The sequence below is a fragment of the Rhinatrema bivittatum genome, chromosome 1, assembly GCF_901001135.1.
Source record: "Rhinatrema bivittatum chromosome 1, aRhiBiv1.1, whole genome shotgun sequence".
Taxonomy (NCBI): domain Eukaryota; kingdom Metazoa; phylum Chordata; class Amphibia; order Gymnophiona; family Rhinatrematidae; genus Rhinatrema; species Rhinatrema bivittatum.
In genome coordinates this window covers 210,132,783-210,152,620 of record NC_042615.1, presented here as the reverse complement: position 1 = coordinate 210,152,620, position 19,838 = coordinate 210,132,783, and the positions used below count along the sequence as shown (strand labels likewise).

The 19,838-nt window shown below is 44.4% G+C and overlaps 1 protein-coding gene across 17 annotated transcripts in view; it reads left to right on the top strand.

Annotated features, from left to right (window-relative positions):
* Positions 1-19,838, top strand: part of JAKMIP1 (janus kinase and microtubule interacting protein 1) — a 558,919-nt gene that overhangs the window by 241,397 nt on the left and 297,684 nt on the right. For 15 of the 17 annotated variants that reach the window (XM_029591329.1, XM_029591303.1, XM_029591311.1 and 12 more), the window contains one exon: positions 841-1,108. In XM_029591329.1, the coding sequence (XP_029447189.1) occupies positions 980-1,108 (129 nt within the window). In that variant the 5' untranslated portion in view covers positions 841-979. Of the gene's footprint in view, positions 1-840; positions 1,109-8,814; positions 8,907-9,311; positions 9,420-19,838 lie in introns of those variants that run through there. The other 2 variants (XM_029591375.1, XM_029591381.1) reach the window with 2 other exon arrangements.

The window sequence follows — 19,838 nt, the reverse complement described above, 5'->3', positions numbered from 1 at the left end:
TTGGGACAGTGTAGTTTGCAGCGGCATGAAATATCATCTGTTGCTGATAATAGTGTATCTGCCTCAACTGCATGTTGCTGCAGGTAAACCCTTTTGTGTGTGAAAGGTAGGGGTTGGTGGGTGGGTCATAGATTTTTGTTTAAATTTCTCCATCTTGTCATTCTGGGAATCCCTTGTAATTTCTGTTTCTCATTTTAGATATGTGGTCATTTTGTTTTTATTAATGGAGTATCATCCATGGTATTATTTTGGCCACTCATTTTCCCCCTTCCTCTGAAACTTTTCTTCTTGCTCTGGCTGTTTCACTTCCATATCCCTACTCCGCCAACCAAACTTCTACTTGGTATCCACCTATTCACCAACAATCTGCGTATTTGAAAATATTTTGGGCTGTTCTCCATTTTCAGTCTTGTATTCTCTGTGATTACCCCTCAGTCGTCTCCTGGCACTCTTTTTTTTTTTTTTTTTTAGGCTTCCCAGCATTTGAAACTTGCCTTACACCTTCCCTTTAATTTAGTTGTGGTTTGTCATTTGCTTTTTTATTTTTTGTATTTATTCCAATTTATTTCTTGCTTCTCCAGAGAAAGCTCAAAATGAATTATAACAAAAACTGAATGCAATAAATTGAAGCATTTGGCATTATGCAAATTTCAATAAGAATCATAAATGAAATCACAACTTATTGAGGTTTGCAAGCATGGTGAGATGCCAGTTTGACTATTAAAATGCTGCTCCTTAGAAACATAATATGGAAATACATGAAATCCAAGTTTATTGAAGATTTATCTCAAATCTCAGAACGTCTTACAGATCTGGCTGTCTCTCTTCTCATTTCTTTAGGACATGAAAGCAAGTGATGGCAAACAGTTTCATTAAGGCCAAGAGTGACCGGAAAAATAACTGATTTGTTCATGACACACAAAGGGGGAACGTTACCTGCTGGTTCAGTGCGGAGCAGGGAGTCATTTTCAAGAGAAGCATGTCGAAGAAAAACAGAGGGCGGGGTGAAAAGCCCGATGTGGAGATAGAAGCTTTCCAGGCGGCTAATGAAGAGCTCCGTGCTAAGCTGACTCAGATCCAAATAGAATTTCAGCAAGAGAAAACGAAGGTATGTACCCTCGCTTTCAGTTTCTATGTAACATGTCCAGGCAGTCTTCCAGTCCAAAGGAATATTAAATTCAGAGTAAATATCCAGGAATTTGCTGTTTTTTGTTTTGTTTTTTGCTAGCTTGATTTTAAAATCAGTTTTGTTGTAGCACTGATAACATAAGCAGTACTTGACAAGTGTAATATGAATACATGGCTGCAGCTACAGATTAATGCAGGCCATTCAGATAATACTCCTAGGGGAATTCTGGGGGATGAGGAGCGCAAGAGAACTGAGGGGATTGAAGCTTGTGGTCTGGGGGAAGCAGCAAGATTGCAGGGGAGTAGGTCAAGCCAGTGTGGGGGCAGACTGAGAAAGCTGGGGGTGCATAGCTGGAGGGTAGGAGGCAGGGCTGGTGCTTCCATTAGGTAAACTAGGTGGTCGCCTAGAGCGCCAACATTTTGTGGACAGCAAAATCCTGCCAGCAAGAGGCCCAGAGGGGGAAACCAATATTGCCAAAGAAGGGAGCCTGTGCTGGAGTTGCTGCCAATAGGTAAGTTGGGGGGTGAAGGGTGCATAATAAAAGGTTCATCTATGGCGCCAAATACTCATGCTCTGGCCCTGGTAGGAGGAGAGAGAGAGATGTATCGGGGGGGGGGGGGGGTTGAGTCTGGTGGGGCAGAGAAAGAGAAAGCTGGGGAGAGTGGGAGAAAGAATTGGGAAGGGGTGCAAAAAGCTGGGGGGGGGGGGAGAGGGAGGGAAAGATCATACCTGGGGAGAGAATCAAGCTAAAGAGGGTCAGAGCTAAGGGAGAGAAAAGCCAAGTATCAAGCATGTGGGAAAGGAGCATTTGGGGAAATCTGGAGGGTGGAGGGGCCCGGCCTTATGATGGGGAAATTCTGCTCAAAATATGAAAATGTTTAGTCGTTATTGCATTAGAAGTTATTACTCAGTCATATTGTGTTTATTTTTAAACATGTAAGCTGCGTTAGGCCGTTTGCCCCATGATAAACATTGTATTTTGGATGGTAAATGGCTTAATGCAGAGATAACCTGAGGTACTTAAAAAAAAAAATCTAACATTATTTCAGCTTCAGCACTGAGCATATTTAAATAACGTAAATGAAAATCAAATAATATGGCTTGTCGAAAAAATTGCATTCCACATTATTTTCCCTGAAGTTGGATACAATGCTTGTGCATTGGGACATTAATGCACATCCTGATGCTCCTGGAGCCCTGTCCTAAAGAGGCAAAAGCTCTGAGCAATCCCCCCCCCCCCCACCACCAACTCCTGAAAGCATCAGGCCCTGCCCCCAAACCCTCTCCTACAAAAATAATGCTGGTGGTCCAGTGGGGGCACGGAGCATCCTCTCGATTCCAGGATCAACGGCAGCCATGTCTGAAAATGGTGCCAACCTGCCTTGGCCCCATCATATGACGGGGCATAGGACCAGCTGGTGCCATTTTGAAAAATGGCGGCCATCAGGCCCAGAGCCTAGGGGATACTCTGAACTCCCACTGGACCACCAGGATACTTTTTGTGAGTGATGGAGATCATGGGCTCTGGGGGCTGGATTTAAGTGATGAAAGGGAGAGGTTGAGGGGTTGGGCCCATCGCAGATTATAAAACTATTTTTTTTTCGTTTTAATATTTTGACAATGGGCCACCTCCAGGGGGGTGGGGGGGGGGCATGCTGTCTATGGAGACCCCAGGGTTTTTGAGTACTTTCAGGGCTGGGCTTACATAGTGTAATCGGCCCCATCAAGTAATGGCTGCCCCACAGTCTTGGGGCCGCCATCACATGTTTGGGGACATTTATTACCATAGTATTTTTTTTCCTACAGTAATTAACTGTGAGGGAAATTACCACTGGAATCATAAAATGGCAGGGCCAATTACTGCAGCTTTGTCTCAGGTGGTATTTTTCTCTCAGGGTGAGATGGGAGGAGGAAAATACAATGGCTTAATCAATGAGCCCCCAAAGTTTGCAAAATTTCTAAATGTGTGCAGAATTCCCTGAGGAACGGTGAGTTCCCCAAAAGTTTACAGTCTTAGTAAGAAAAATGGATACATAAGAGAAATGGTTTATCGGTGCATCTCAGAGGTGATTAATATCAGTTGAATACCTTTATGAAGAATTTCTATTCTTAAACTAATAAAGAATGTGGACTTATTACACAAAGATGGAGAATTTTAAAACAAATCTTAGCACAGATTTCCCCCAGGAATTCTCTAATAGTTCTTCATATTGCAGTGGACCACACCCTCACTTCCAGCTTGTCTCCACTACTCTTCTCCCTCTTTCTCTCACCACTCTCTCCTCTCTACCCAGTCCCCCTTTCCCCCTACCACTCTTTCCTGCTCAACCTCATCAATCTGCCCTCCAGCTTGATCTCATTGTCTCCCCTAACTTGGCTTCACCATTTTCATCCTTTGTTTGATCTCATCACTCAGACTACCCCCAAGCACAGACTCACCCCTTAGACTCACCCCTTAGACTCACCCCTTAGACTCACCCCTTAGACTCACCCCTTAGACTCACCCCTCAGACTCACCCCTCAGACTTGACCCCCATCACTCTCTCCCTCTAGCTCAACTTAACCACTTTCTCCCCTTTTTCAACCAGCCTGACTCACCATTCTCCATAGCTTTGACCTCACAGCTTTCCTTCTCCAGTTCAGTCTCATACTCTCTCCAGTTTGACCCCAGCATTTTCTCCCACCACAGCTTAATCTCATTATTTATTTATTTATTTAACAACTTTTAATATACCGACGTTCGTATGGCACATCACGCCAGTTTACAAGTAACTCAATTAAAGGAGGAAAATACAATAAACAGGGGGCAGGGGATGGGAGCAGGCCAGAAAAAAGGAGGGGGGTAAGGGAGACAGGAGAAGAGAGGGAAAGATAGGTAGCGTGAGAGAGAGTAAAGAACAACCGTCAAAATAAGAAATAGGAGGAACTTATTTACAGAAGGAGCTATATACAGTAGTTACAATTGGGATAAGATTAATTACATTGGACACAATGCACAATTTTGTAAATTTGCAGAACGCGGGCGGGCAAAGGAAGGGCGAGGAGGAAGTGCCTTAAGAGGGGGGGGAAGGGCCCCCCCTTAAGACATCCCCCCCCCCTTAAGAGGGGGGGGGAAAGGTCATTACTTCCTACTAACCCTGCTCAACCTTGCCACTCTTTCCCTTCCCCCCACCCCCAAACGGATCTCACCTCTAAAGTTGCCATTGATGCAGTCTTATTGGCTATCCCTTCACTTATCCCCCCGTTGGCTGAAGCTGCACCTACTGCCTTTTAGTCCACATGGCTAATGCTACCAGCTCCCTCTAGGCCTGCATGGGCCATTAATGCTGCTGCTGTCCTAGCCTCTGCTTCTGGTGCTCTGATGTTCCAGGAAATAGATCTAACATTAAAAGGTCCAATTCTGTGTAGAAATGTAAAATTCTATGAGCAAGGATAATTCTGTGCCTTTTCTGCACTATGTAGTTGTGCAGTGACACAACATTCCCACAGCAGGAGTAATTTTTTTTTCTTTTAATATAATGAATAGAGTCAGTATGATGGATGGGGAGGTCAAAAAGGAGAAGAGAAATTCAGTAATCAAGGCAGGGGGCTGATCAGGGCATGGATTTGAGTTTGAACTGTAGAGAAAGTAAATGGATGAATGGATTTTGATTGTGTTGTACAGGGCAAAGTGACAAGAAAAGGTAAGGGAGCAGAAACAGGGTGAAGGAGAGGGAAAAGTCTTGTGTAACTGAAGTATCAGGTCTAAGAACATCAGAATTTCCAAAGTGAGTCACACTAAAAGTCCACGTAGCCCATATCCTGTCTGACAGTGGGAAACAGCAGGTGCTTAGTCTAGGAGACTAGGAGGATAATAACAGAGAAAATGGGGGCAAAGAAAATACTAAAGAAATGTTTTTGGGGTGAGAGGAGGATAAATGAGAGCATGGTATTCCTGAGACTAAGTGTGGTAGATGCTGAGAAGTAGAATAGTCTAGCGATTCTCAGCCCAGTCCCCCTTACCAGTCTGGTTTTCAGGATATCTACGATGAATATGCATGACATACTGTATATTCGCATGTACTGCAATGTAGGCAAAAGTACCTAATGCACATTCTTTATAGTGTTGAGTGGAGTACCTCAAAGATCAGTTTTGGGACTGGTTCCATTCAATACCTTCATGAGTGACATTGCAGAGGGGTTGTTTGTTTTATATTCTGCTATTTGGTACTTCAAAGTGGATTATATTCAGGTACTGAAAGATATTTCCTTATCCCCAGAGGGCTTACAATTTAGCGATCATTCATCAAGCTGTGTTAAGGCTCTAATGCATGCTATATCATTTATATAGTGCAATATATGCGGGTTTTTTGTTTTTTTTTTGCATGTCCTGACCCAGATACCCTCCCCTATTACAATGACTACCTTTGCATGCGATTTTTATGCATGAATAATGCAAAAGTATGCAAAGAAGGTCATTACTAGGAAATTTGATGCAAATATTTTATCGTGGCTAACTGAGAAGTTAGTGAGCCACGATAAAAATAACACCTCCCTGGAAAGCATTAGATGTATAGCAGGAGGCCCATTACCCTAACGCGGATCCTGAGGCTCCTGCCACACATTTAAAGTGGCAGGGGAAAAAAATGTGGCCAAATGGAGAGGTTGAGCGGGGATCATTGCTGACCTCTGTTTCAACCTGGGGCCACTGGTTGAGGTGGTGCTGACTCTCCCAAAAAAAGAATAATTAAAAAAAAAAAAAAAAGAAGTATAAATTATGCATGTGGTGGTGGCAGTGGCGACATAGTCAAAGCCCCACGTGCCCCAATGGAGCAGTCCCCATCCTCTGGCCCCTTTGATGGAGCAATTTTCCCTACCTCTGCCCCCTTGACCTTCCAACAGTCAAAACCACCCTCCAATCATCCACTCCAGCCCCCTGATGGAGCAGAGCAGCCTTGCCCCCAAACCACCCCCCACCCTAACACCCCTCCAGAGATCCCCTTAACTTACCATCGATTCTGTGTCATTTTTCCAAAATGGCACCAACCTCACCTTGCTCCAGCCAAGTGACTAGGTTAAGGTCCATGGCTCACTCAACCTGAGTTAATGCCAGCACAACCCCAGCGGATAGCGTCATTTGGCTTTCAAGTGCCAAAGAAAGATGAGAACTGAAGAGGGGCTCCAAGGCCTGGACTCAACCTGGGCCAAGGCCCAGGCATTAGGATCTGGCCTCCTGGCCAAGGTTCTGGCATTTGGCTTGGGTCCGGGTCTAGGTCCCGGCGTTGAGATCTGGCTTTGGGGTCTGGTCACAGCCAAGGCCCTGGCATTGGGACCTGGCCTCCTGGTTTGGGTCATGGTGTCAGGTCTAGGCTCTGGCCGAGGCTCAGGGGTCGAGTGATGGGTGTTGGGCCTGGGTCCGGGCCAAGGTCACAGCATCGGGCTTGAGCTCAGGCTCTAGCCTAGGCCAAGGCTCAGGTATCTGGACCTGTCCTCAGACTCAGATTGCAGCAATGGGCTTGGGTCTGGGCTGAGGCACCGGCTTTGTTACCAGGCCTTCAGGTCGGGTCACATCATTGACCCTGGGTCCTGGCCGAAGCCCTGCCATCAGGACCTGGCCTTCAGGTCAGGTCATGGCATCAAGCCTGCCTGTGGGCCCTGGCCTAGGCCAAGGCCCCCAGTGTTGGGACCTGGTCTCGGGGTCAGGTTGTGGTGTCTGGTCTGGCCTAGGCCCAGGGCCAGGCATCGGGACCTGGCCTCCAGGATGGGTTGCGGCATTGGGAATCATCCTTCCTTCCTTGCCCTACAGAGGAGCATTATGGCCCAAAAAGCATTGACCTCCCTGCTCATGCTCTGGCCCCCCTCCCCACTGTCGAAAGTAGGAGCAGCAAACCTGGAGGCTAGAAGAAAGAGGAAGTCTGGTGGACCCTAGGGTCTGAAGGAGGAGGCTGCTGCTGCTACCCCTTTGCTTTCAGAGGAGAAAATAAAGTGTGTGTGTGTGTGATTGTGCATGTGAGAGTATTTAAGCCAGTGTATAACTGAGCATGTGAGAGAGCATATGAGCGTGTGTATATGATTAAGCAAGTTAGCATGTGTATGTATGACTGAGCATATGACAAAGCATGTGTGTATGATCGTACATGTGAGAGGTGAGCCTGCGTGTGACTGAGCAGGTGAGAGTGAACAAGCGTGTGTGTGTGTGTGCGTGAGCATGCTAGAGAAAGCAAACGAGTGAGAGGGTGGTATTTAGCATGTAAGAGAGAGCAAATTAGTGTGTGTGTGGTTGACCATGTATGTAATAACCCTCTTCACTCTCCCTGCTAATCCATGACTATCTCAGGACATCTGGAAATAAGAATTTCCCAGGTATGGACAGCAGGAGATTTTTTCATTAGTTTTAATTATTTGGTGTTTGTTTCAGCTGTTTTGAAATATTTTATTAGCTTTTGGAAAAGTTTCATATGAATTTTTAATTATTGCATATTCTATTAATCAGGTTTTTATATATTTCAATTTTTATTAGTAGGGTTTTACTGTTATTTATATTTCTTGATTTTGTTGTTTGATGTTTTATGAAAGATGGTGATGTTTCTGTTTTTCCATAGCTTTTCTTTCCATAGCGCACACAGTCTGGCTTGTTGCAGTTTCCAGTTCACTTTTTGTATGTTTCTGTTTATTATTCTATATGGTCTCTTTATTCAGTATTTGGTGAGGATCTCTGTGTTCTGCATTTTTTTTTTATATTCAGGGGTCTCAACTGGGGGACCCAGTATTGGTCCGTGCCTCTGCTGAGACCCTGGTGCCATGCTGTGGCCTAGGCCGTGGCCCTTGCTATGGGCCTTGTCCTATGCCCTAGGCGAGGCCCCAGTTCCGGGCCTAGACATAGACCCGATGCATTAGTTTAAAACAAAATGAATGAATAAAGTTAGTTTCATTTGGGGTGTCCTGATTCGGTTTGGGGCCCCAGAATGAAACAAATTAGTTTGTCACCTTTTGCACTTCATTTTAAACAAATGCCCATCACTAGTAGCAGGAGCTGAAGGGATGATGAGCTACATAGGAGGGCTGGTAGGGCCTTTGTGCAGGTTCTCGCGTGAAGTGCTGTTTTCAATGCTCAAGAAGAGTGGAAACAGGATAGCGGTGGTCTATAGAATGGTGTACAAAATAGTGTGGGGTCTATTTCAGAGGACCTATGGGGAGTGGATAGTGGATCTATGAATATGTGTGCCCTGGAGGGGAGCTGGTGTAGAGGGGATCTGATTCAGGCTTTTTTAAATACCTGAAAGGTATTAATAATGCACAAACTTCAAACCTTTTTCCATTGGAAGGGACACTGTACTACTAGTGGTCACAATATGAAACTCCAGAGGGTGGGGAAAACTCTAAACCAATATTGGGGATGTTTCTTCTCAGAGAGGGTAGTGGATGCCTGGGATGCCCTTCCAAGCCGGTAGGGATGAAAATGGTAAATGGGTTGGGGGAAGGCATGGGATAAACATTGCGAATCACTAAAGGCTTAAGATAGGCTAGTCCTTTTCTTCATTACCAATGTTAACTTTGGATGTAACTTTTCTGAATGGGAATAACCACAGAACAGCAGCTTACCCTTAACAGACTGCATGGGGGTACCTGCACAATGTGGCACTTACTACCATGGGCAGATTGGATGGACCATTAGTTTCTTATCTGCCATCAATTCTGTATTATAGATATTCTGAAAACTTGGCTGGCTAGTGGGACACTCAAGGAACAGATTGAGAAACATTGGACCAGACAAATATTTAAAATGCAGCAGAGAGAGGTAAAGAACATAAAGCTAAAGAAGCGTCCAGGTATTAATAATGCTGTTGTAGTGGCATCTATAGCATGGAAGAAGATGGGAAGAGGTCAAGAAGACAGAAAAAAAAGTTGGAGGGGGGAGGGGACCAGTTAGGGTGAAGTGGGGAGCAGAAGGGAAGGAATAGATGTCATAGTAAAGGATTTCAAAGATGAATGAGGGGGGAGAGGTTGATTTTTGCACTGTTAACCAATGCTGTTAAATGATAAAACCAAAGAATGCTTTGACATTTTATAAAATCTAAATTATACAAGTCAGTGATTATGCTTATGCATATTTATGCTTTCTGGTCTATAATAGAGTTTAATAGGAAAGCTTCCATAAGAGGTCATGCTGCTACTTGTTTTTTTGTTTTTTTTTAATTTTCAGATTTTATAACCACATTGGAAAGAGAAATTACATAATAGAAAAAGAAAAACCTATAAGAGACACTGTCTCTCATATCACATCAACTGTATAGCATTTGGCATTTTCAGGGTAAGACCTTTATGAAGTGGAGATCCATAAAAGGCAAAACCCAGTGATCCATGCATTAATTACAAATCATTTGGAGCATTGTAATTTGTTATATGCAGCTCTTAAATCTTTTATACTATATAGATTAACAAGTAGTAAAGGATATGGCTACATAGATACTGTGTAACTTGAGACTTCACAAGCGTGTTTTCCCACACTTTGAATACACCACACTGGTTGCCTATTTCTTTCAGAATTCAGTTTATAATTTTATCTTTTGTTTTTAAATCTTTGCATAATCAAAGTCCCACAGTATTGGAGGAGTCATCTAACTTGCTATGTTCCTTATCAGTGGTACTGTTACATCCCTGCTGTAAAGGGAGTTAGGCTGACTGAAGCTAAAAAAAGAAAGGAATCCTTTTCCAGTTTACATTCCTTTCTCTGGAATTTGTTACTGAAGTTAAGCTCTGTGATATTTGAGATTTTGAAAAGGGGTGTCTTAACGATTTTCATTGCAGATACTTCAGTAAGTCAAATGTGACATGAAAATTAAGCTAAAAAAGCTTTGTACTTTACTACAATTACAAGAGCTGAAGAGCCAACAGAAAATTACCTTATTTCTAAAACTTATAACCTGCACTATCAGTATTTCTAGGCAATTCATAAGAGTACATAGATAACAGCAATATTAAATCAGACAAAATAAAAGCAAAATGCAAAGGCCATAAAAACAATCAATAAACAATGTGAAAAAACAAGTATAAATCAAAATATAAACTTCTTAGAGCTGTCATTGATATATTACCCTAATATGCAAACTTCCTCAAAAGGGGTGCTTAAATAAAAGCACTTATACCATCTTCCTAAATCTTTTAAGTGAGGATTCTGCACTAAGCTCATTTGGCAATGCATTCCACAGATTCGGCCCAGCCATGCAAAACGGTCATTCTCGGGACTCAGAGAACCCAATCTATCTTACTGAAGGAACAACTACAAGATTCTGTGAAGATGATCTCAAAGAACACACAGATTGATAATGTTTAGGACAGAAGTAAAACATTTTGGAACAAGACCTTATATGGCTTTAAACATCAGCAACAATAGTTTGAATGTTGTTCTTCAGGTAATAGGTAGCCAATGCAGTTTCTGTGATACAATATGCTCACAGATCTATGTCCCAGTAATTGCATTCTGCACAATTTGTGAAGTGTTGACTGAGGAAGCCCAATGTATAATGCATTACAGTAATATAAAGGTGAGAGAACCAATGAATGCAGCACTATCCTTAAGTCAGGTTCAGACAGGAAAGGTTTTAACTGCTGAAGCATCCACAATTTAAAGAATTCTTCACAACAATCTGTACTTGAGGCAGTAATGATAGGGAAGAATCCATAATAAAACTCAAATTTCGAACTTGTGTGGATATCGCAATCTATGTGTCATTAGCTAAAAGGAAAAGGCTCGCAGAAGGGAATCTAACTAAATATAACATTTTGGTTTTATTCATGGTAAGGACAAATTTGTTCTCAAATATCCAGCATTTAAATGCACGAAAACAATTTGAGATCTTTGCAAATGTCTCAGTCATAGAATCTTGAACAAAGAATAGGCTGCAGTCACTAATGGCACCACTTACTCATATAAAACTTTGTGGAACTCCATCACCGAGAAAATATTTCACACGCACAGTTGGATGATGGTGGTGATTTTCTTATGGTAGATACCAAAACCATGATTTAAATGAATAGAAACAAATTTTAAAATGGGTTTTTTGGAACAGATGTCCCACTCATTTGATCCTCTTCTAGTATTTATTTTTCCTATATATAGTTCTACCACCTCTCCACTCATACATATTTTCTCACACTGGGTGTCTGCCCTATTCCCAAAATGTCTTCTCACATTCCAGTCTTCTGTGTGTTGCTTATAACATTCATGTTCTATTCACATCCTCTATAGCTCCTCTAGATCCATCATCAGATTTATTTAAAGACTTTATAGCCTGGCTATACTAGATAAATTGTGCTTGGCAGATTACATAAAATATATGCAGATATTTCCACTAGTGTCTTTCTACACTTAACTTTCCTATTGCACATCATTGCCATCTCTTAAAATTGTCCTCCTTTTTTGCTTTGTATTCTTATTTGTTATATAAAATATTTATTTGCTCTGTCTAAAACCCTAGGTTTTAGACAGAGCAAATAGCTTATTAGTTTCTAATAAGCTATCTACAACTTTTTTCCTTCCTTCCTCCTGTCCCTCATTTTTAGATGTGGTTCATAAAGTAGATGCACTTATTGCTGTTCCCATGTTTACCCATCTGTTCCTATAGAAAGAGATAAACGAGGGGAGGAGAGCTGGCTCTGCTTGGCACTAAGGGCTGCAGGCCATGGGACAGACCTGCAGTCCGCTGAACACAACAGTACCTCCTCCTCTAAAACATCTCCCTGAGGGTTTGGGTTTCTGGGGGTGCATGACATGAAACTCCTTCAGAAGATTCTTGTCTAGTATGTTCGAGATAGGGGGCCATATCGTTCCCAGGATATAAGGTATTTCCAGTTCTTGCCATGTCACCTGACATTCAGAACCTCTTTTACCTGATAGGTGATGTCCTCCTCTGAGGAAACTTCTTGAGGTTCTGGGAATCTTCTGAGGGCCACGAGAGTTTTAAAGGTTTTAGGAGGGAGATGTGGAACACGTAGTGGATTCCGAGAGAGGAAGACAGCCATAGCTGATAGGTTACAGGTTCCAGCTGACATAAGATGTGGAATAGGCCATTGTACTGGGGAGCCAGTCCAATAGAGGGCATCTAGAGCCAAATATGGCGAGTGATGAGCCAGACCTTATCCCCTGCCTTGAATTGTGATGCAGGTCTCTGGTGCACATCAGTAGTTTTCTTGGCCCTTTTGTCCACTTTATTCACTATCTCTTGGTGTATACCCAGAATTCTTGGAGCTCGTGGGCTGTCAGTTGGGCTGCAGTTGAAGGAATGGTCAACGGAATAGGCAGTGGCAGTAATGGTTGCTTCCCATATACAACCTGGAAGGGCAAAGACCTCGTGGCCATGCTGATGTGGAAGTTAATGGGAAACTCTGCCCACGGGAGAAGATAAACCTAGTCATCTTGGTGGTCATTGGTATAAGCGCTGAGGAAGCTTTTCAGAGTGCAGTTGGTCCATTCTGACTGGCCATTTGCTTGGGGCTGGTAGGCTTTCATGTAGTCCAGGGAGTTGTTAAACATTTTGCATAAAGACCGCCAGTATTTGGCCATGAACTGGGCCCCATGATCGGAGACTGTGCTTGGGCAGACCGTGCAGGTGAAAGATGTGTTGCGTGAACAGGCAGGCCAAATCCGGGGCTGTGGGAAGTCTGGGGAATAGAATGAAATGGGCCATCTTTGAGAAACGGTCAATTACGACTCAAATAATAGTGCAGCCATTTGAGAGTGGGAGGTCTACCACAAAATTGGTAGACAGGTGGGGCCAGGGTTCCCTGGGGACTGGCAATGGCTATAACAGCCCCCAGGGTTGTCCCATCAGAGGTTTCTGCTGTGTGCAGGTGGGACAGGAGTCCACATAGGCCCTGACATCTCTGTGCATTTGAGGCTACCAGTAGTACTGCTGGAGCATCGCAAGCTCATACAAGGTTACTTGCGACACAGATGTTGTGGGACCATTTTAAGACTTTTTCTCAGAGTTTATGTGGTACAACCATCTTTCCTGGAGGGTTGGTCATGGTGGAGGCTAGAAGGATCTGGGCGGGATCAATAATATACCTAGGGTTTCTGGGATGTCCTGAACCAGGAAAGATCGGGAAAGAGCGTCCACTTTAAGGTTCTTGACAGCTAGCTGGTACCTCAACTCGAAATTAAAACATGCAAAGAACAAGAGACCAGTGGGGTCTGGTGAGCATTCAGGCACTGGGCCTAATAAAGATGTTCTAAGTTTCTGTGATCAGTGTACATGGTAGCATGATGTTGAGCACCTTCAAGCCAATGACACCTTTCCTCAAGTGCAAGCTTGATGGCCAACAGCTTTCTGTCTCCAATCCCATAATTGCATTCTGTGGAGGAGAATTTTCATGAAAAGAGAGAGCATGGATAAAGGACTCCCATATTGGAGTGCTAACTCAGTACCATTCCTTCTCCCAGCGATGAGGCGTTGACTTGGAGGATAAAGGGATGCATGTGATCAGGGTGATGGAGCCAAGGCTTTTTAAGGAATGCATATTTCAATTCTTGGAAAGCAGCGACTATCTCAGATGGCCAGTTTTGGTTTTGGCTTCTTTTCGGGTGAGTGTGCTGTGAGTGGAGCCGAAATCCGGTAGTTAGGGATGAAATGTTGGTGATAGTCAGCAAAGCCTAGGAACCTCTCTAAAGCATGGAGGCTGGAGGGTTATGACCAGTTTTGGATACATTTGTCCTTATCTAGATCCATATGGAAGCCCTTGCTAGATATGATTTATCCTAGGAAACAGACACTCTTTCTTGAAGTGGCATTTCTCCAACTTTGCATATAGTTTATCTTGTAGTCTCTGGAGGACTAGGCAGACATGCTGGCAGTGGGAGCTGAGATCCTTAGAGAAGATGAGAATGTTGTTGAGGTTCATGACAACACATGAACCTCAACCTCATTCATCATCTTCGGAAATACCCCGGGGCATTACATAACCCAAAGGACATTACTAGGTACTCTTAGTGCCCATCTCAGGCATTGAATGCTGTCTTAAATTCCTCTCCGTGCTTGATCTGAATTAGATTGGGGGCCCCACAAAGGTCCAGCTTCATAAATACTCGTGATCCCTGGAGACAGTCGAACGACTCTGCAATGAATGGTAATGAGTACCGGTCCTTCTTAGTTATGGCATTCAGCCCTCTGTAGTCAATGCAGGGGCATAGAGAACCATCCTTCGACAAAGAAGAACCCAGCCCTAGCTGAGGAGATAGAGGGCTGGATCAATCCCTGATCAATGTTTTCTTTGATGTATTCTGGCATCGCTTTATTCTCTGGTACGGATAATGGATTCTCTCCTCCAGGGTGGTTCAGTGTTGGGTAGTAAATCGATGGCACAGTTGTATACCCTATAAGAGGGCAGTATCTCTGCCTTCCTCTTGGAAAAAATGGTATCTGTGTACTGTAGGGGCAGCCCCGCCAGGGTGGTCGCCAAGAGCAAGTGAGGTGGTGGTTCTACATGTTGCAGGCATGAGTTGCGGCAGTGGGGGCACTAGCTGGTCAGCTGTAATGATGCCCAGTCAGATTGCGTAAAGTGGAGTTATATCCACTGAAGGCTCAGCACAATGGGGTGTACTACTTTTTCAATAACGTAGAGAACCATGTTTTCTACATGCAGAGTAAGTCTGTGCAATTGTGCAGGAGTGCTGTAGCGAGAGTGATCTGCTCAGGCAAAGGATCCCCATGAATGGATGAAATGACAAGGGGTGTCTTCTGGGGCACCATGGGAAGCTGCAAGTGGTCAACAAGGGCTTTCATTACAAAATTCCACCCAGCACCTGAATCAACCACGTCTAACATGGGAAACTCCTGGTTGCCCACTACAGTGGTCACTGGGAGTGTTATTTGAGGAGCTGGAGTTATGAAGCCTAGGTTCACCTCCCCACTAGATCCTAGACTCTATTTCCTGGCCTTTGTTTCTATGGCGCTGGGACCGGGCACCAGCTTACACAGTGCCCACAGAGCCCTCAACTGACATCGGCGAAGCCTTTCTTTGGCGGTGAGACGCCCATGACCCAGTTGCATCAGTGTGCAGGAGCTGGGGTTGAGGCTGGTGGTAGAAAGAGAGGATGCCAAAATGGATGGCTAATGTGAATGGTTTGCATGGTGGGCGGAGCTCCTTGGCCCATTGCTGAAGGTGGCAGTCAGTTCTCCCAGCCAAATATATAAGACCATCCAGGGATTCTGGGAGCTCATGGGTGGCTAGCTCGTCTTTGATCCATGAAGACAGCCCCTCCATGAAAATACTAGTTCAACTGCATAGCCATGGTCCAAAACTCAATTGCATAGTCCATCAGGGTCCAGGAACTCTGGTGTAGGTGAATTAGATCCAAACCCACAGTGGCCAGCCGGCCAGGGTCATTGAAGACTAATTAGAAGGCCTTAACAAATTGTTGCAGATCCTGAAGAAGGGGGGTCTGCTCACTCCCATGATGGGGAGGCCCAGGCCAGGGTCTTTCTGTCCAATAAGGAGAGCATGAAGGTGGTCTTGACCACATCATTGGAACAGTACCAGCTGGAGAGAAAAGTACATAAAGCATTTGTTTAGAAACCCACAGCACTGGTTTGGGTGCCCTGCATAACTGGGCAGAGCCAGTACAAGAATCATGGGTGGAGTAGGTATGGCTGGAGGTGCCGCAGTCACTGCAGCAGCAGCTGAAGAAGCGGTGAAAATAGCTGTGGCATCTAGAAGGACGATGAGTCGCTCCAAGGAACTTGCCAGAAGTTCAAGAAACTGCTGTTGCTGCTGGATCCACTGTGCTAGGCCAGGAATGGTCTGGAAGCCTGAGGCATCCACTGGGCCCATGGCTTTGGCAATCAGTTGCGGGATTGGACCCTTGAGACGAGGGGGAGTTGGCACAACTTGCAGGGAGGAGCCCTGCAGGTGTCCACTATTGGCAGGCGGAGCTGGCTGAAGCAGAGGCCCAACTGGAGCTTCACCAATAACAGCCCTTGTTCCCCCTTAGGTTGAGCCCTTGGGTGCTGGGGCTAGCTGGACTTAGGTGCAGGCCTATGTGGAGATGATCTGTCATGTGGAAGAAGTTGCGGGTCAGCACAAGGAGGGAGAGCAGAGTCAGGTCAAGCAGTAATTAGGGCAGGCGGCAGGTAATCAGTCAGGTTCAGGCTGCGGTCAAGGCCGTCAGAGGTTTCTAGTTGAGGTTCAGGCAGAGGTCGAGCCAAGCAGAGTTCAGTCAGTAATGGTAAACAGGCACTGGTCAGTGGCAGGAGGAGGTCAAGTGGCATCAAGGTCCAATATGATGTCAAAGCCAGAAGTCCGATTCGGGGGAGACAAGGAACACAGAGGAGGACTAGGGACCACAGGAGCAGGAAGAGACGTTGAAGACAGATTAAGATTGACCAAGGACAGGTCGTGTCCTCAAAGACACTCCCTGTTGCTGAGGCACTAGAAGTTAATCCATCTTAGCTTATTATAGGGCTAGCTGGAAGACATATTCCCACAGTTGGCCCTTTAAGTCTGGGGCAGTCATTACACATGTGCCCTATTTGGGGGGGAGGTGCACGCTTTAGGGACCTGACGGTGTCTTTCCACAGAGGGACAGCACTCACTGTGCGGATTCCCACTGTGCTCAGAAGAGGGGCTGGCACTAGGGAGCAGGCATGAGCATGGAGGCAGACACAGCACTTGACCTCGTCGCTGAAAGTCAGCATGGCATCGGGAGGGGAGAAGAGCTGGCCTGGCTTGGCAGTAAGCGCCACAGGGCAGACTCCCTGGTCCACCGAAGACAACAGAGAGGGAGAATATATTACATATCTGAGAGAATGGGTGGACTTGGAACCCACATAACACACTTTCTGTACAGTGCACGGAATGGTAGGATAGGGAAAGTGTTGTGGAAAAAAATGACCATTGAGACCAATACTAACCAATAAAAAGCAAAGATCTGGAAGAATAATTGTAATTTCAGCTTCTAATGCTCAATCACCAACAAAAAGACAGTGCTCAGAGCTACTTAAAAGAATCTTCCCTGATACACACCATTAATATGACACTCTGGGCTTGAATGTGTGAAATTCAAAGGCATTCAAGCATAAAGCACCGAGCCAAGAGGGATTACATATTTGCAGGGGAAAGGGTGCAAATAAAAACTATTCAGGATCAGAGTTCAAAAAATAGTGCCATGGAATATTGTAGATCTCGATGGATTTGTATAAAGAGGGTTTTGTTTTACCTCCAAAGGTTAAGGGGATTATGAAGTAATCTAAGAAAATATTTGTTATTGTACAGTATGGTGGAACTGTAATTTTCAAAGGAGTTTTGCACATAAGTGTAACATTCTATTGTAGGAATTTCCAAAAGCCATTTACTCAAGTAAAATCCAGTTTTATGCACATATCTGCTTTTTAACTTCAGGCCCTAAATCACCAATTATATGCTAAAGCTTATATGGCACCCTTCCCTGTCCCTGCGCTATACCACCCCAGGTCACTCCTATTGCAGACTGGTACTTTCTTTTCTAGTTTTCAGCTGTGCAGAGTACAGATGCTTCAAATTACTTTTTTTTTTTTTTTTTTTACATTCTTTGTGAACTTAAGCCAACAGTGGATTTGTTCTAAGTGAGATGTTTCACCTCAGTGGACTAATGGCATTAGTCGTTTTTATTGAGTCTTTCTGCTTCTAGTTTAATTAGTTCGATAAAGCTATCCTTTGCATTATACTTTTCGCAACAATGGAGCTCAGTGTTTCTGGATAATAACTTGTGAAGCTTAAATTGTTCAGGGGTGACTAGAAATGCTGAACAGATTGGCATCATGTTGACATTGAAAAGAGAAACACTGCCTTTACTCATTGCTAAATCCTTCAGCCTTCAGTGTAATTGGAGTGATTCAGTGTTGATAATATGAAAAAGTTTGTTGTTGGGAACAATCAGTTCTGGGACAAGCAGAGAGAGGATCTTGTTAGCAGTACATTCTGGTCGCAAAGGCGTGGTGTAGGCTTGTTCTTCAGATCACCAGGAGTTGGAGGTCCTTTATATCATAGTGTGTTTCTTTCCTTGTGGGCTTTCTTGTCCTGCATCAGTTTCAAAGAGGCCGATTCAATAAATCAGCGCAGAAAATGGGCACTCAGTGTTGAGCGCCGACTTTCCTAAATCATGCTCAGCACCTCTTCTGGGCCCGAGATTGAATATTCAAATGAGGGGTCGTGGTGCTAAGATCAGATGTACACCCCTAGTGCCTCCTTGGCAGCGGGCGCCCAGGAGAGGTGGCTGTCAGCAGGTTAGGAAAACGGATGCTCAATTTTACGAGCATCCCTTTTCCTAACCTGACCACTGGTACACTTTTTTTTTAAATTTTAACTTTTTTTTAAACCTTTTGGTTCCTCCAACTTAATATCGCCACCATATTAAGTTGGAGCATGTACAGAAAAGCAGTATTTTCTGCTTTTATGTACACTTTTTGGGCTGCTCAGAAATTAACGCAAACTTCCCCGCAGAAAGTTGCACCTGTTCCTGGCAGGGTGTAACTTGTGTGTGTGGATTTATGTGCATACTATTTAAAACTGAGCATGTGCGCATAAATCTGAACAACTCCTCTACTCTGTCTCCTAGAACGCCTTGTTTGTGTATGCACAAATGTACATGCAAAATCGAGTTACATGCACAGGGTTCAATTTGTAGGGAACTGCCTGGAACTGAGTTCTACCACCTATTAGAGGTAGAGCAGTAAGGGTGCTCTGCTCCAGCCCCTCGCCTCCAGGCAGCCTACAAGGAAGAAAGGGGAGGGGTTGACTGAAGCAGACAAAGCAGAGAAAAGATACTCTGCTCCTTAATCAAGCCCCTCCCCTCCTCTTCTGCAAAAAGGAGCTGAATTAGCACAAATGTGAAACTTGGGAGCAGCAGTACCAATCATTAAGGCTTGAACCCTGGCCTTTATGACTAGCACTATTGCTCACAAGTCTGAGTTTGTGTTAATTGAACCCTTTTTTGTGTGTGTTACCTGGGGCTTAGTTTCTGGCAAAATGGCCCCAAATGGGCATTCTGCCCCCTGTTTTCAAGACCTGATGAAGCAGAGCTGAGTTAGCAGTGTAAATCGGTTGAGGCTCCCCACAGAAATGGGGGGTGAAGAGTGTTTTTACATATACATATGTCTGAGAGCGTTTGTGTGCGTGATTGGGGCAGGGGAAGATGGGGTGGATGAGATGTCCAAATTCTCACTGTAGCAGCACCAAAAGTCGTCTTGTTTATGGATAAACAAATTTGAGGATATAGGTAAAAAAAAAAAAAAAAAAAAAGGGCCCCCCCTCTGGCCTCTCACACAGTTCACTCCCCTCCTTCCCTGGCCCTGCTCCCTCCTTTTCCCTCCCCCTCTACCCACTCCTGCTCCACAGTTCCACTTTCTTTTTGGTACAAGTGAAATGAAGCCCTGTGCACGCATGCAGTTTGCATGCAAAGACTGGCAAATACTTGTACACCTCTTTGCACACCCCCTTAGTGCAGGGAAGGTGTTCAAGAAATATTTTAAATAAAGTTTTTTTCTAACAAGTCATTACCATGTATAGAGCTTTGTTTTACGTGTGCGAATGGTGTGGAAAATTCAGTTTGACATTTTACATCCAATAATAAAGTATCATTTTAGGTTTGGTTTTTTTTTCTGTTTGAATCGTGCACTCACGTGGACCAACACAGCACCCACACTACTTTGCACAATTTTGAAATGGTGCCACTTTTGCCCACGGCCCAGGCTTTAAT